General features: G+C 34.9%; 2 protein-coding genes across 2 annotated transcripts; one reads left to right on the forward strand and one right to left on the reverse strand.

Moving 5' to 3' along the window:
• Nucleotides 1–500: 500 nt before the first annotated feature.
• Nucleotides 501–1,430, forward strand: LOC131395798 (olfactory receptor 4P4-like). Its single transcript, XM_058527618.1, has one exon. The coding sequence runs from the start codon at nucleotides 501–503 to the stop codon at nucleotides 1,428–1,430; it is 930 nt and encodes a 309-aa protein (XP_058383601.1).
• An 8,268-nt stretch (nucleotides 1,431–9,698) lies between these two features.
• Nucleotides 9,699–10,631, reverse strand: LOC131395796 (olfactory receptor 4P4-like). Its single transcript, XM_058527617.1, has one exon. The coding sequence runs from the start codon at nucleotides 10,629–10,631 to the stop codon at nucleotides 9,699–9,701; it is 933 nt and encodes a 310-aa protein (XP_058383600.1).
• Nucleotides 10,632–14,226: the final 3,595 nt, after the last annotated feature.

Here is a 14,226-nt window from a genome sequence, read left to right on the forward strand (position 1 = left end):
GCAGTTATGGAAGGGATGGAGAAAGATCTCATATCTTTTATATAGGTGGACAAGAATTGGAATTTCATTTGGTCAACAGATAATGTTACATAGCTCATAAAAGCATGAAATCTGGCATCAGATGCAGTTTCGTCTTAGGTTGCTATTTAATATATGAAAGAATTGGTGTAATTAACTGAACCCTCCTATTTTTTGTTCCCCATCTCTAAAATGAGTACAGAATAGTATTATTGGATTGGTGTAAGTTAAATACATGCAAAATATTTACAAAAGTTCTAGACATAATATATGCTCTTATTAAATATCATTTGATATATAATGATGGCCGTAATCTAAAAAGTATTTAAAAGATTGTCTGTAATAAATCATGTATGACCTACATCTTTTTTTAATGTGTAAATCTCTCCAAAACTTAAAAAGTGCTACTAAAGATGTATTATGTTCTGTCCATTTCAGATGAATTGAGTTTCTGCTGTGTACTAGGAATTCAACTTAACCTCATGGAAAATCAGAACAATGTCACAGAATTTGTTTTCGTGAGGCTGTGGGGAAATAAGCAAATAGAGCTACTGTTCTTTTTCTTGTTCCTGCTCTGTTACCTGGCCATCTTAATGGGGAACTTCATCATCTTACTCACGATCACCTGCAGCCATCTAATCCAACAACCAATGTACTACTTTCTGTGCCACCTTTCCCTCATGGACCTCTGCTACACCTCCACTGTGGTCCCCCGGCTGATCAGGGACTTAGCGGCAGCAAGAAAAAATATTTCCTATAAAAACTGTATGACCCAGCTATTCACTGCCCACTTGCTAGCGGGTGTGGAAATATTCATCTTGGTGTCCATGGCCTTTGACCGCTATGTTGCCATTGTCAAGCCCCTGCAGTACACGGTCATCATGAACCGGCAGAGGTGTAACATGCTGATTATCGTGGCCTGGGTTGTGGGGTTCTGGCACTCTGTTGCTTTGCTGCTCATGGTACTCAGTTTGCCTTTCTGTGGTCCTAATCAGATCGATCACTACATATGTGATGTGAAGCCTCTTTTGAAAATGGTGTGCAAGGATATTCACATTGTTAGTATCTTAGTGATTGCTAATTCAGGGATGGTAGTGGTTGTCATTTTTTTTGTCCTAGTAGCTTCTTATATACTCATATTATATAATCTTAGGACACACTCCTCTGCAGGACGATGCAAAGCTCTCTCAACCTGTAGTTCTCATATAATGGTTGTAGTTTTATTCTTTGTGCCCTGTATCTATACTTATGTTCTACCTGCTGGGAGTGAGAACAAGGATAAGGAAATCTCTGTATTTTACACTGTGATTGCTCCCATGCTGAATCCTCTCATCTATACTCTGAGAAATGAGGAGATGAAAATCACCATGCAGAAGGTATGGTCTCAAATGGCACATTCAACATTAAAATAACTAAGATGATATCCATTGTGCTTTCAGTCCTGTGTCCCAAGAGCATTTATCATTTGAGATGTTATAGAAAATGTACAATCTTTCTTTGGGGAGTTGGAGTAAATGACCTCTGACAATATATGAGCCAAAGAAGCAAGTCACTGTGATCCAGAATGCAATGTGCCCTTGAAAGGGTCCAACTAGTTCCAGGTGTGACTACGTCGATTTGAGGAATGCAAGAAATGTCCTTGGAAAGCACATCTCTGATCATATCACTGCTCTCTCCAAAAATTGATATGGAACCTTATTTTCATTGATATAAAATCCAACCTTCTCACTTGTTTATCAGAATCTTCCAAATTGGTCTGAGTCTAACTAGCTAGTCTGAGAAGTCTCTACACGGGAGGAAAGTATGGTGTTACAATGATAGACTTTGGGGTCAGGGAGAAATGGATGCCACACTGACTCTGTAAGTTTTTATCTCTGTGTCTTGGCAATTTGCTTTAATTATTTAAGTTTCCATTTTTTAAATATCTACGAAATGGGTTAATATTATACTTCATAATGTTGTAGTACTACTGTGGCTAACACGTGAAGTTTTAGCATGGCGTATCGCATACAGGAAACTCATGTTATGTGATTTTCTCCTCCCTTTCCTTTCATCCTATGTTTCCCTGTGCTTGGATGCTTTCACCCAACTACACTGGACCCCTCTATAGTCTCCAAACACTTCTCTAAAATCTCTCACCTTTATGGTTTTATTTCGGCTATCTCCTCTGCTTACAATGCCTCCACCCCAATCCTTTAGTGTCCATGTCTTATATATCATTCACACTCCTAATTTTTTCTTATTCAAGTAGATTTTGCAAATCCGTCAACAAACCAAAAGTATTTCTTATACCTGCCCTGTTTTTTAATTGCTGTTCAGATTTACATTTACTGTATTTCAAATAGTCCTTTGCCCTAGAACAGTGTCTCTTCTTATGAACTGTGTTTTTCCAGTTTGACTTAGCCAGAAGATTATGTGCTCTATCTTTATTTTTCTTTGTATCTTTTTTACAACAATAAAGCTGGCATAAACTAAGATGTAAATAAACAGCTACTGAATTATATTCAAAGATACTATCTTCTCTTATTTGACTGTATACATTGTTCTTACATATCTAAAACTTCCTCTTTTGTCTTTAACAATCATGCATTAATAATAAAATAAGTAATGTCAGAAAGGCTAAAAATTTAAAATAAATCTCCTGTATCTATTAGGGAGGGAGTGAAATTCAGCTGACCTCAACCCCCATAACGTCTTTTAAGCTATTTATTTTTGCATTAAGGAGGTCCTACTATTTTAATCATTATTTACCCGTTTGTCCATTGAATGACTGAACCAGATCTCAGCTCAGTGCTTTGGTTTCCACTTCTCTAGACATTTCTCTCTGCCCAGGTGCTTGTCTTATCAGCAGAATGATTGCATTGCTTCTATATCACTTGTGAATAAAGACAGTTTACGTGTTCTTCTGCAATCTCGATGACTTTTTTTCATTAATGCCAGTTTAGCAAAATTTCAGGACATTGTATCATTGTAAAAAAAATTCTTGTGTTTTCTATTAGTACCAAACGGGAGCCGGCCCCGTGGCTTAGCCGTTAAGTGTGCCCGGGTTTGGACCCCGGGCGCGCACCGACGCACCGCTTCTCCGGCCATGCTGAGGCCGTGCCCCACATACACCAACTAGAAGCATGTGCAACTATGATATACAACTATCTACTGGGGCTTTGGGGAAAAAAAAGGAGGAGGATTGACAATAGATGTTAGCTCAGAGCTCGTCTTCCTCAGCAAAAAGAGGAGGATTAGCATGGATGTTAGCTCAGGGCTGATCTTCCTCACAAAAATAAATAAATAAATAAATAAATAAATAAATAAATAAATAAATAAATAAATAAATAAAAATAAATGAAACTTATATTTGTACCAAACAATCAGAAGATAATTTTTATGTCATATGTAATAGCATCAAAATACAAAATACTTAGGAATAAATATCACAAAATATGTGTGTGAAATGTACATGAAAACTATAGAAATTAGTTGAGAGAAATTAAAGTAGACTTAATGATAGAGAGCAATCCATGTTCATTGATCAGATGACAAGACCACATTGAGGTGTATTCTACCCCCTTTAAATTAATCTCAAATAAATCTACCCCCAAACTCAAAGCAGTCATTGTTTGCAATTTAAAAGATTATTCTAATATTTATATTGAAAATGAAAGGGTATATGTTAGCCCACACAACTTTATAAAAGAACAAAACTTGAAGAACTTACACTACTTGATTTAAAATATACTATAAAGCTACAGTAATCCAAGCCATTTGACATTTTCATAAATGTAGACAAGTAGATCAATGGAACAGCCTAGAGACTCCAGAAGTAGACTTGTACATTTACGGGCAACTAATTGTCAACAAAGGTCTGTAGGTAATTCAGTGAAGAAAAGATAGTCTTTCCAACAATCTTGATGGAATAATTGTACATCTACAAGCAGAAAAAGTGAAGCTCTACCTGTATATCATACCTCGTATAAAATTTAATTCAAATTAGATCCAGATCTATATGTAAAATACAAGTGTATAAAATTGTTACAATGAAACATGGGAGGAAATATTCATGATTTTAGATTGGGCGAAGAGTTCTTAGGATGCTAAAAAAGTATGTCCTAAGAAGGAAAAAAGGGGTAAATTGGACTTCATCTAAATGAAAACTTTTGCTGTAGGAATGAGATAGTTAATAGGGTGAACAAACAAGTTAAATGTTGGAAGAAAATATTTTAAAATTATATAATTACTAAAGAACTACTATTCAGAACATATAGAAGTCTTTCAAAACTCAGTAAGAAGAAAATGAACAACCCAATAAAAAATGGGTAAAAATGTTGAACAGATACTTCATCAAGGAAAACATGCCCATTGCAAATAAGCACATGAAAATATAGTACATATCATTAATCATTAGGTAAATGCAAATAAAAAACACTATGGTACTGCTACATACCCATTTGAATGGCTAAAAGTAAAGATTAACCTCACTGAGTGTTTGCAAGGATGCAGAACAAGCAGGACATACAACCTCCACAACTGGGGATGTAAAATGGTACAACTACACTGGGAAACAGTTTGGGAATTTCTTTAAAATACTAAATATACACTTCTTCTATGACCAGGCATTCTACTCCTTCACACTTTCCCAAGAGAAAAACAATCATTTGTCCATAAATATTTTGCACATGAATTACTATAACAGCTAATTAATGGTAGCCAAAATTTGGATTCAACTAAAATGTCTAAAATTGGGGAAATGGATGAACAAATTGTGGAATTTTCATAGAGTGGAATGACCTTGGAAATAAATAGGAAAGCACATTGATAAACAAAAGACATTACTGAATCTCAGAATATATAAATTGAGTGAAATAAGCCAGACACTCCTCTCCAAAAAGCAATGCATGCAATATGCTTCCATTTTCATAAAATTCCAGAAAATGCAAATTAATCTACTGTTCCAGAAACAGATCAGCGTTTTATTGGTTATGAGGGAGGAGAGGGAGGATAGAATTACAAAAGGGCATGAGAAAAGTTTAGAGAACTATTGATTCACTATCTTGATTTCGGTGATGATTTTATAGGCATATATATGTATATATATATGTCAAAACTTTCATATTATATATGTTAATTATGTATATTGTATTTCAATTATGCTTCAATATAAATTTGAAAATATATATTCTTGGAAGTGATCCTGTTACTTCTTTTCTGGCCATTCTGGGACTTCAGATTTAGAAGGGAATCCAAAGACTCTTCTCCAGTTATCTGTTCAAAAATGCATGTAAGCCTTATAGATACTGCACAAATTTACCACCTTCCACCTTTTGGAAAATTATGAAGAAATATCATTTTGGAAATAAGTCTATATAGCACATGAAACAGAAAGTATTGGAAGGGGATTCTAGAAAAAAAAAAGATGAAAAGAACAAAATCAACCCTCAGCAGAGCAAGTTAAGATGACCTGAAATGAATCAGGAATTGGGATTGTAAATGAGGCACTTGTATACATCTCTAAAGACCATCCTGGTGTGTTCATGTGTGTTATTGGTAGAGATATGACAAGCTATCTCCTTCTGCGTGTTGACACAAGCCAGCTTGAGGAAATTTGGTCAACATCAGACATTACGTTGAAATGGAAAACCAGTAAAACACAGGGTTCTGAGAGCCTTCATTCAGTAGTCATGGAATCTCTCATTTCCTCAGGGTTACTACATTTTCAAAGCCTGGAAGCAAGTAGTAAACTTACAAAAACCTGTTCCTTTCACTCACAGAACGAACATTCCTTTTTCTCTTTGTTTAGTGGCTATCTGAGCTAGTCATTTAACCCTTAGAGGCTTGTATTATCAGCACAGTAAAGGTGATACTACTTAGGTCAAAACATGCATTAGTGTGAAGATGAAACTATATAATGAACTTAAAGCAGGAAATAACTTCTCAATAAATTATTGTTAATGTTAATATTTTGTACCTAATAAGATACTATAAAAATTGATTTCATAAAAAAAATGTCTGAAGGAAACTTTTAATATACGGATTTATGTCTGAGAGAGAGGAATTGGTTAACTGAACTGGAAAAGGAAAGAAGAAAAGCTAGATGGCTAACCTAGTTAAAAAAGTTAGTAACCTAGTTACAAAGGAGATTGAGTAATTGACAGCACAAACCATGTCAGGGTTCTGATGGAAATAAAAAAGGAGAGGCTTGTCGCTAGGCTTCTGGCAACGTATTAAATAATATGCAAATGAGAACCCTGAATGAGAATTTGCTTTCTCAGATATCAATTCAATAAGGAACTGGTTTTGGAATGGACAAATAATATTTTTGGAAGAGAATTTAGAACCCAGAAATGTTTCTTAATATATATATAATGTAATACATGATAAATATATAGTTCTATGAATATATCCCCCATTTAGATTATATTCTCTGTCATTAGAGATTTTTCTCAATATATTTATTTAGCATGTATTTACTCAATAAATATTTATTGATTTTTTATTATACACCAGCTATTATTCTAGGAACACAGTAAAAAAAAATACACACCTACCCCTGCTTTTATTGAGCTTACGTTTTAATTGAGACAATCACTAAATAAGGTAAATATATAAAATGTATAACAGGCTAGATACTAATATGTCTAAGGATAAAATAAAGCAAAGCAGAGGAATACAAAGGGTGTGAATGTGTGTGGAACTTTTATATAGGTTGTCCAGGAAAGAATTTACTGAGAAGTTGACTCCTGAGTAAAGAATCAAGAAACTGAGTTGGCTAGCCATGCAAATACTTGAATGGAAAAATTTATGATGACACCCACAAAGAGAAAGTTCAGGAAATAGTGAGCAGACCAATGAAGTTAGATAGAATGAAAGTGGCAGAAATTAGCAGGAGAGGTAAGGTGAGGGATCCAAATTATCTGGAGCCTCCTAGGACTTACACTTTGACTTTGAATGACATTGCTCAGTTGCGATTAAAAAGTGAAGGCAAGTGCAGAAGAAAGGAGATCAGATTGAGGGCTGTTACAGTAATTCAGTGAGTGATGATGGGTATGTGAGTTCAAGGGAGAGGTCTGAGTTGGAAGATTAAAAATTTGGAGTCCTCTGCACATAGGGAGTATTTAAAACTATTAGATTATATGAAGTAACCAAGATCGAAAAGAAAATAGATTCAAGACATGACCCCCATGACTGTCTAACATAGAGAGTTTAGTGAGAAAAGTAAGAATCATGAAAAAAAAAACAAAACAACTGAGACACAGTTTTTAGACAAAAGAGGGAAACCTGCAGAGCATGGTGACCCCAAAGCCAAGTCAAAATGTCTGGAGGTAAAAACAGTGATCAATTCTGTGAAATCCTGGATATATCGACATGAAAGTCATTAACAATCTTGATACGAACAGCCTCAGTGACGTGATAGAGGGGAAAATCTGACTTGAGAGCTTACAATAAACCTGGGGGAGGGAAATTAGATACAGTGAGCACAGGAAGAAAAGAAATCAAAACTGGGGAAATTGGGAAGGGCAAGTAAAGACAAAAGAGGTTTTCGTTTTGCTTTATTTTAGATGAAAGAAATAACAGTTTAGTTTGTTAAAGGATACATATTTAAAGAGGATACAATTGTGATTTTCACCCAAAGAATGAATGGACATGTCAAAGATTTTGTTTAACTCAGTATTTACTGCAGAAACCAGTGAGATGTTGCCATCGGTTCAGAAAAGAACAAAATGTGCCACACTTTTATAGTCTGCTAAGGAGGGCTGAAATGAATTTATAAGTGGAAGCAAAACTAGCAAAATATCCACAGGGCTACAATCAAATTGCATTTCACTGAACATAGTTTGTATTTCCATGGGCAGCCATTATTGGCATTTCTATTATTTTCTAAGCATCAACTTCTCTATCTATAGAGTTGTAAAATATCCTAGTAAAAGACAATAAAAGAAGGATAACCTGAATGAAAGAGCTAGTAAGGTCATTCACTAAATTGCAAAGAATCTGATCATGTTTCCCTACAGTGTTATGCTGATATTAATGATCCAGCTGGAGAGAGAAATATTGCTGATGCAGAGAAAGACAGGAGAGTCAATGAAGTGGTGATGAAATGATGTTCTTGAGAAGGTGAGAAGGGAAGAGATTCAATGCAAAAGTGAAGAAGTTAAATTAGAAATTCTCTGGTATATGGTTGGTGTTACCAATGTCTTTTGCTCCTTATGTTTTAATAATCCCTGTTCAAAACTTTTATTCCAATAATAAAAATAAAAGAGAAACATTTGTATTAATTTTTGAAGTTTTATTTTTCAATAATACAAATCTGTTTGGCTGAGAGATAGAGCTTCTGAAATAGAGGCAAACTTTAAGGCTTTGTTGGTTCTCTTACCAGAGACTCTGTTAATTGTACGCCAGAAAGTGGTCTTTCATGTTTCTGCTGTGATGATGTTCTCTGACATGGGCACTGAACAAGCCTACTCAAGAGTTTTAGGATAACTGTCAAGAACTAGATAAAACACAACTTGGGAAGTATGTTCAGATATTTTTCAAGAATTTCTAGAATGTAATATTTTTAGTTTTATTTGTTGGACATTTTAAACTGAGGCACAGCATTATGCTATTTTTCTCCGTATATTCTTCACCCTTTTTAGGAACCCGCAACAACAACTCATCTGTGTTTGGTATGCCTTCCATACCAACCTGAAAACAGATTGTTATGCAATCATGTCATGTCAGTGGAGTTTCTAAAGATCTTTGAGATCCTCCCCTCTCCTAACTAATTATTCAGTGCCTTGATTTTGCTCCCAGCCATTTGTGATGCTGGGCAAATTTGCTCAAGGGTGACGTCTGGATGGAAAACAGTTGATGCATAACAGGGAATTGGACAATAAAAATAGCTCACGCTTATTGAGCACTTACTGTGTGACAGGTTGTGTTTTAACCCTTCACATACAATCCTCACAAGACGGTGGGTAGTGACTATTATCACTTCCATTTATAGATGCTTCATTGGGCATAAGTCCTCATAGTTAGTAAGAAACTCTGGGTCTGGAACTCATGCCCTTAACTGATACCCTATAAGGTGCTAGAATAACCCAGAGAGGAGCAGTTGATTTATATATGAACAGAGCTGAGAGAGAAAGTAATTTAGAACAAAAGAAAAATTTTATTGTGGGGCTTGACAAAGAGTCTTGGCATTGGGCATGTGAGAAGCCCCAGAATGCCACTGGCTACAAAATTATCAGAGTAGAAGTTACATTTTTTGAGAAATATTGTTGTGGAACATAAATTACATAATTTAAAGTATTTTGTAAGTGATGCAAGTAAAATATTGGAATTATTTTTTCACCTTTGTTTGGTGGCTGGAATTGGTTCATTGAATAGAGTCACACGCAAGAATGAGCTGTATGGGCTCGCAGTGCTGATGTGTATTGCACACTGTCTTTGAGGGTCTGCTGGTAAATATCTAAATTAGTTACACAGCCAAAGGACCAATAGGGCAGAGGAGACATAAATAAGAAAACTAGAAAAGAAAGCACAGCAGAGAAGAAACCTGAAAAAATCCAAGAAGTCATAAACTTTTGGTCATATTTGGGCCTATATATGTTGCTAGCTACAAGAGATAAGCAAACATTATGCATTTTAAAGGTTTCAGGGTAGAGAAGTCATATATTCAAACTCTGTGGTGAAAATCAGGGACTCTTTTAGTTTATTTCCTTACTTCCTATCATCCGGCACCAGAGTTTCTTTATGGCATTCTTCATCTCCATGTTTCTTAGTGTGTATATCAGAGGGTTGAGCATGGGGGCAATGATAGTATAAAAAAGAGCAAACACTTTGTCTTCTGGTAAAGTAGTTGCTGGTCGAATATAAATAAAGAGTAAAGGAGCAAAAAAAAAGACCACCACAGTGATGTGGGAGCTGCACGTGGAAAGAGCTTTGTAACGATTCTCTGCAGAGGTGGACCTGACAGTATGTAAGATCACAGTGTAAGATAGCAACAAGACCACAAAAGTCACCAGGCCCATCAGGCCCGAATTTGCAATGACCAGGAGACCGATTCTGCTTGTGTCAGTGCAGGCCAGTTTCAGCAAAGGATACACATCGCAGAAGTAGTGATCTATTTCATTGGGGCCACAGTAGGGTAGAAAGATGGCGAGGAGAAACTGACCAAAGGAATGTAGGAATCCCCGGGCACAGGAAGCAGCGATCACGGCATCACACTTCTGCCTGCTCATGATGACAGTGTAGTGCAGGGGCTTGCAAATGGCCACATAGCGGTCATAGGCCATCCCTGTGAGGATGAAGACCTCGATGCCCCCAAAGAAATGCATAGTAAAAAGCTGTGTCATGCAGCCATTGTAGGAAATGGTCTTCTTTTCTGCCAGCAAGTCAACGATTAACTTTGGGGTCACAGTGGAGGTGTAGCAAATGTCTGAGAGGGACAGGTAACTCAGGAAGAAATACATAGACTGGTTAATAAGTTGACTGCAGGTGATAGAAATCATGACAAGCAAATTTCCAATCAAAATTGCAATGTAACAAAGTAAGAACAGTGAAAAACAGAGAAGTTCTATTTCTTTTTTCTGAGAAAGTCCTAAGAGAATAAGTTCTGAGATGTTATTCCTATTTTCCATGATCCCAAGCAATTTGCAGCCACCTGAAATTACATAAATTATGAATCCTTATAATATATATTTAAATATAGTTAGTTATGCATACCATTCCTTGGCATGGGGCAGATTATAATGGAAAGGGTCCAAAGGTCAAAGAGAATAGAAATTTAATTTTTGTTTAGGAAGGCTTTCCTGCAGGTCTTTTTGTTCTTTTCTTGAAAATATTAATTACTGGTAAATATGTCAGGTACCTGAGATAAAGACTGTCGTTGTCAAATGCAGGATATTTGTTAACAATTCTATTAACATATATTATCAAACACAACTAGATATTATGCCCCAATAGAATGACAGAAATGGTACTTTTGGAGAAACAACAACAAAAATTTAGACACCTCTTTGTGATTCTCACTGTTTATTATTGAGAAAATACACACATAAATGAAACATTGAATGAAAATACAAAAAATGCAAATACACGAAGTATAGTATATGGATAATATTATCTGCGAGAAATGTCCTGCCGTATGTCCTATGTGGAAAGGTGATATACAGAAAAATCAACAATTGTATTTAGAATCATAAGGCATTTACCCACTGCTATAATCAGTTATATTTCTCTTGTGCTTAACTACAAATATACTTAATTTACAAATAAATTGTTACATTTAATAGTCAACCAAAAGAATAACAACGTGAGTATGATCATCTGTGTTTTTCAAAACATTATAATCTCAAATGCTTTTGACACTTAGCAAGGCAGTGAGGATGCTAATAGATTTAGCTTGGATTTTAGAGTCTCATGCAATGCCTTACCCACTTGCATAAATTGGCTTCTTTTGAATTGATGTACAAAAATTGTTCAATTCTTCCTAATCAGCCATACTGAAAATGTGTGCTCTTTTCAGTTTTCACATTACAAGTCTTAGTATCTCAGGCTGGATTTCCTCCCTTTCATTCCCAATATTTTTACTTCCTCCTCCTTGTCGCTGTTATAAAGTGATGTAGAATCAACTCTTAATGTCTTTTTGGTAATAACTATTAAGCCTTAGGACAAATAGATACCTTTCTGCTGGTAGAATTTCAAGCATCTTTGATAGACTAAGGAAGAACTATTAACAAACATTCCACTAAATCTTTCAACCATTCCACTAAATCGTATCATATATTCTCTATTTCAACTATATAAAACACTGAACCTTAGTATTTAAAATATTTTATGTTAATTACTTATAATGTCAGCACTAATCTGTTTATAGTTTATTTAAAAAATTATAACACTTCCCTCCTCCTTTTTCCTTTCAATGGAATTACCATTTAAATTTGTGTACATAACGTAGGGTTTTGAAGAGAGAAAATATAAACTTATCCAATGCATGAAAGTTAACATCAATTGTCACAAAATGACATTTTGACATCTTTTATACTGTGTAGTATAAAGGTATATTCATATAGTGTAAATGTATATTCATAGTGGTCAAATAAGCCATCTTATTCAATTAACAATTGCATTTTAGGCTTTTAAAATTATTCACAATAATTTAAAAAAATTTGTTGTTCTACTCTAACGTCTCCTAAAAATAGCATTCTTGTGATTTAGTGAAAAGAACTGTAAGTTAAATTTTAATCACATTCTAGTATTTACTTCACATTAAATTTGCTGCTGAGCTGATCAATTAAGTTTTCTCAGCCTTCTTTCCCTCACAGTTAGCCTAAAATCCTTCTCGATCCAGCCCACAGCAACTTTGTGAGATTTTTTATTAAATAATGGATCAAATCACCTTTGAAAAAGACAATGTAAATACCATTTTGTTAAGAGTGTGTGTTCATACCAAAAGGGGAAAATAAATGGAAAGATTAGAAGTTATCAGGAAAATATACAAGGACATTTTTTAATGCAGATATTTTATTTTACAAACACTTGGATATTTCAGACAAAATACAAAATTTAACAAAAAAAATTATAGTCACACATATGTACCCAATCCAGTTTATTAGAAAGCAAGAATAAAACATGTGAAAAAGACTTTTCATTTAGTTTACTTTTTAAAATACAAAATCTATATAGTATATGACTCAGAAACTACAATCTATCTTCCTGAATAACTTGAAAATACTAGATCTCCTCCTTTCAAGTATTTCTGTAGAAAGTTAAGAAGATACAACTATATATCTACAGGAATCATTTTGTATTTTCATATTTTTAAAATATAGATAATAATATCATCTTATCAGTAAATATCCTTTAAAATACTACACTATTTGGAAAACAAGAAAAAACAATATCTCCTCCACCTAGATGTACTACTTCTTAACTCAATTATTTTTAATATGCCATATCTCTCATGTATTTCAGTTTAACCATCAGTAAGTTGTGGGAATTAAACTAGATCATCAGGGCCTCCTCTGTGCCTGAACTGGCCATGACTGACATCACTTAGGAGGATCAGCGGCTGAGTATCGATGGCTGGTTACTTTTCTTAGAAACGTGTCAGAATGAATCTAACACTACAGCTTCAGATTGTCGTCCCTCTTCCTTCCTTTAAGGTCAGCTGCTCTAATCACACAATGACAACAAAGTGGCCTTTCTCCCAGAGAGAAGCAGATCCTCTAGGCTCTCTCCCTTCCTTTGGATCCTTTTAGCCTGCTACTTTAAACTCCCTAAACAACGTTCCTTTTATGCAGTCCAGGTACATAGAGATCTCCATGTCTGTAGTTATCTTCCCTGGAATTCCTAATGACTCTCTACAGCAGTGGAGCTGAACATTTTGCCATTCCGTCAGGCCTATTCAATCCTATCAGAGTCAGTTCAACACCTACTATTTCCAGATAGATTTCACTGACTGCTGCAGCCCACCATGCAACATTTACTCAAATATTCTTTCACTGGCACTTAGAACTACCTTCCTTCATATTGTTTATTTATTTTTGTCAGATTGTGAAATGCTGTAGCTTATCTCTCTAAGGGAATCTGATCTCAGTGAGAGTTAGAGCCAGTCCCTCATCTTCTCCGTGGTGCCCTGAACATAATGGAAAAACAAAACTAAACAAAATTTTATGCCTTTCACATCTATGTTGAATTGGGTGTCTGATTTTTGGACAAATTATGTGAACTTTCTGAACCTCACTTTTTATCTCTCAAGTAAGGAAAATAAACTTGTCACCTGTTGATTTGGGAGAAGTCCAATTAATTAATTAATTAATTAATGCCTACTCAGTGCCAGGTTTTGTGTTAGATGAGCAAAAGCCTGAAATCACCAAAGCTTCACTGAAATTCTCATTTAGTAAGATAGTTACCTGGTTCTCCCACAGTAAGATTGTGACTGGAAAATTAAATCATGAATTATGAAGGATTTGGTGAATTAGATGATACATTCATAAATTAATCGATTCGATGACACGTTGTTTCATCAAGTATTACAATACTAATTCCATTCCTTTCTTCTTTATAGCCCCACACTATATTTTGATCATTTTAAGTAATCAATATATATTTGCCAAATTAATGACAATTTATTTTCAGTGTTTGAAAGAATGAAATGGAAGTTGATTTTAATTATATATCAATATCATTATAACTGATTTGTCATGTATCGAAGAGATATAAAAGTACAGA

The sequence above is a fragment of the Diceros bicornis genome, chromosome 31 (assembly GCF_020826845.1).
Source record: "Diceros bicornis minor isolate mBicDic1 chromosome 31, mDicBic1.mat.cur, whole genome shotgun sequence".
NCBI classification, from domain to species: Eukaryota; Metazoa; Chordata; class Mammalia; order Perissodactyla; family Rhinocerotidae; genus Diceros; species Diceros bicornis.

What these genes read in the sequence shown, in the direction of transcription:
- LOC131395798 (XM_058527618.1), top strand. Translation starts at nt 501, where the DNA reads ATGGAAAATCAGAACAATGTCACAGAATTTGTTTTCGTGAGGCTGTGG.
- LOC131395796 (XM_058527617.1), bottom strand. Translation starts at nt 10,631, where the DNA reads ATGGAAAATAGGAATAACATCTCAGAACTTATTCTCTTAGGACTTTCT.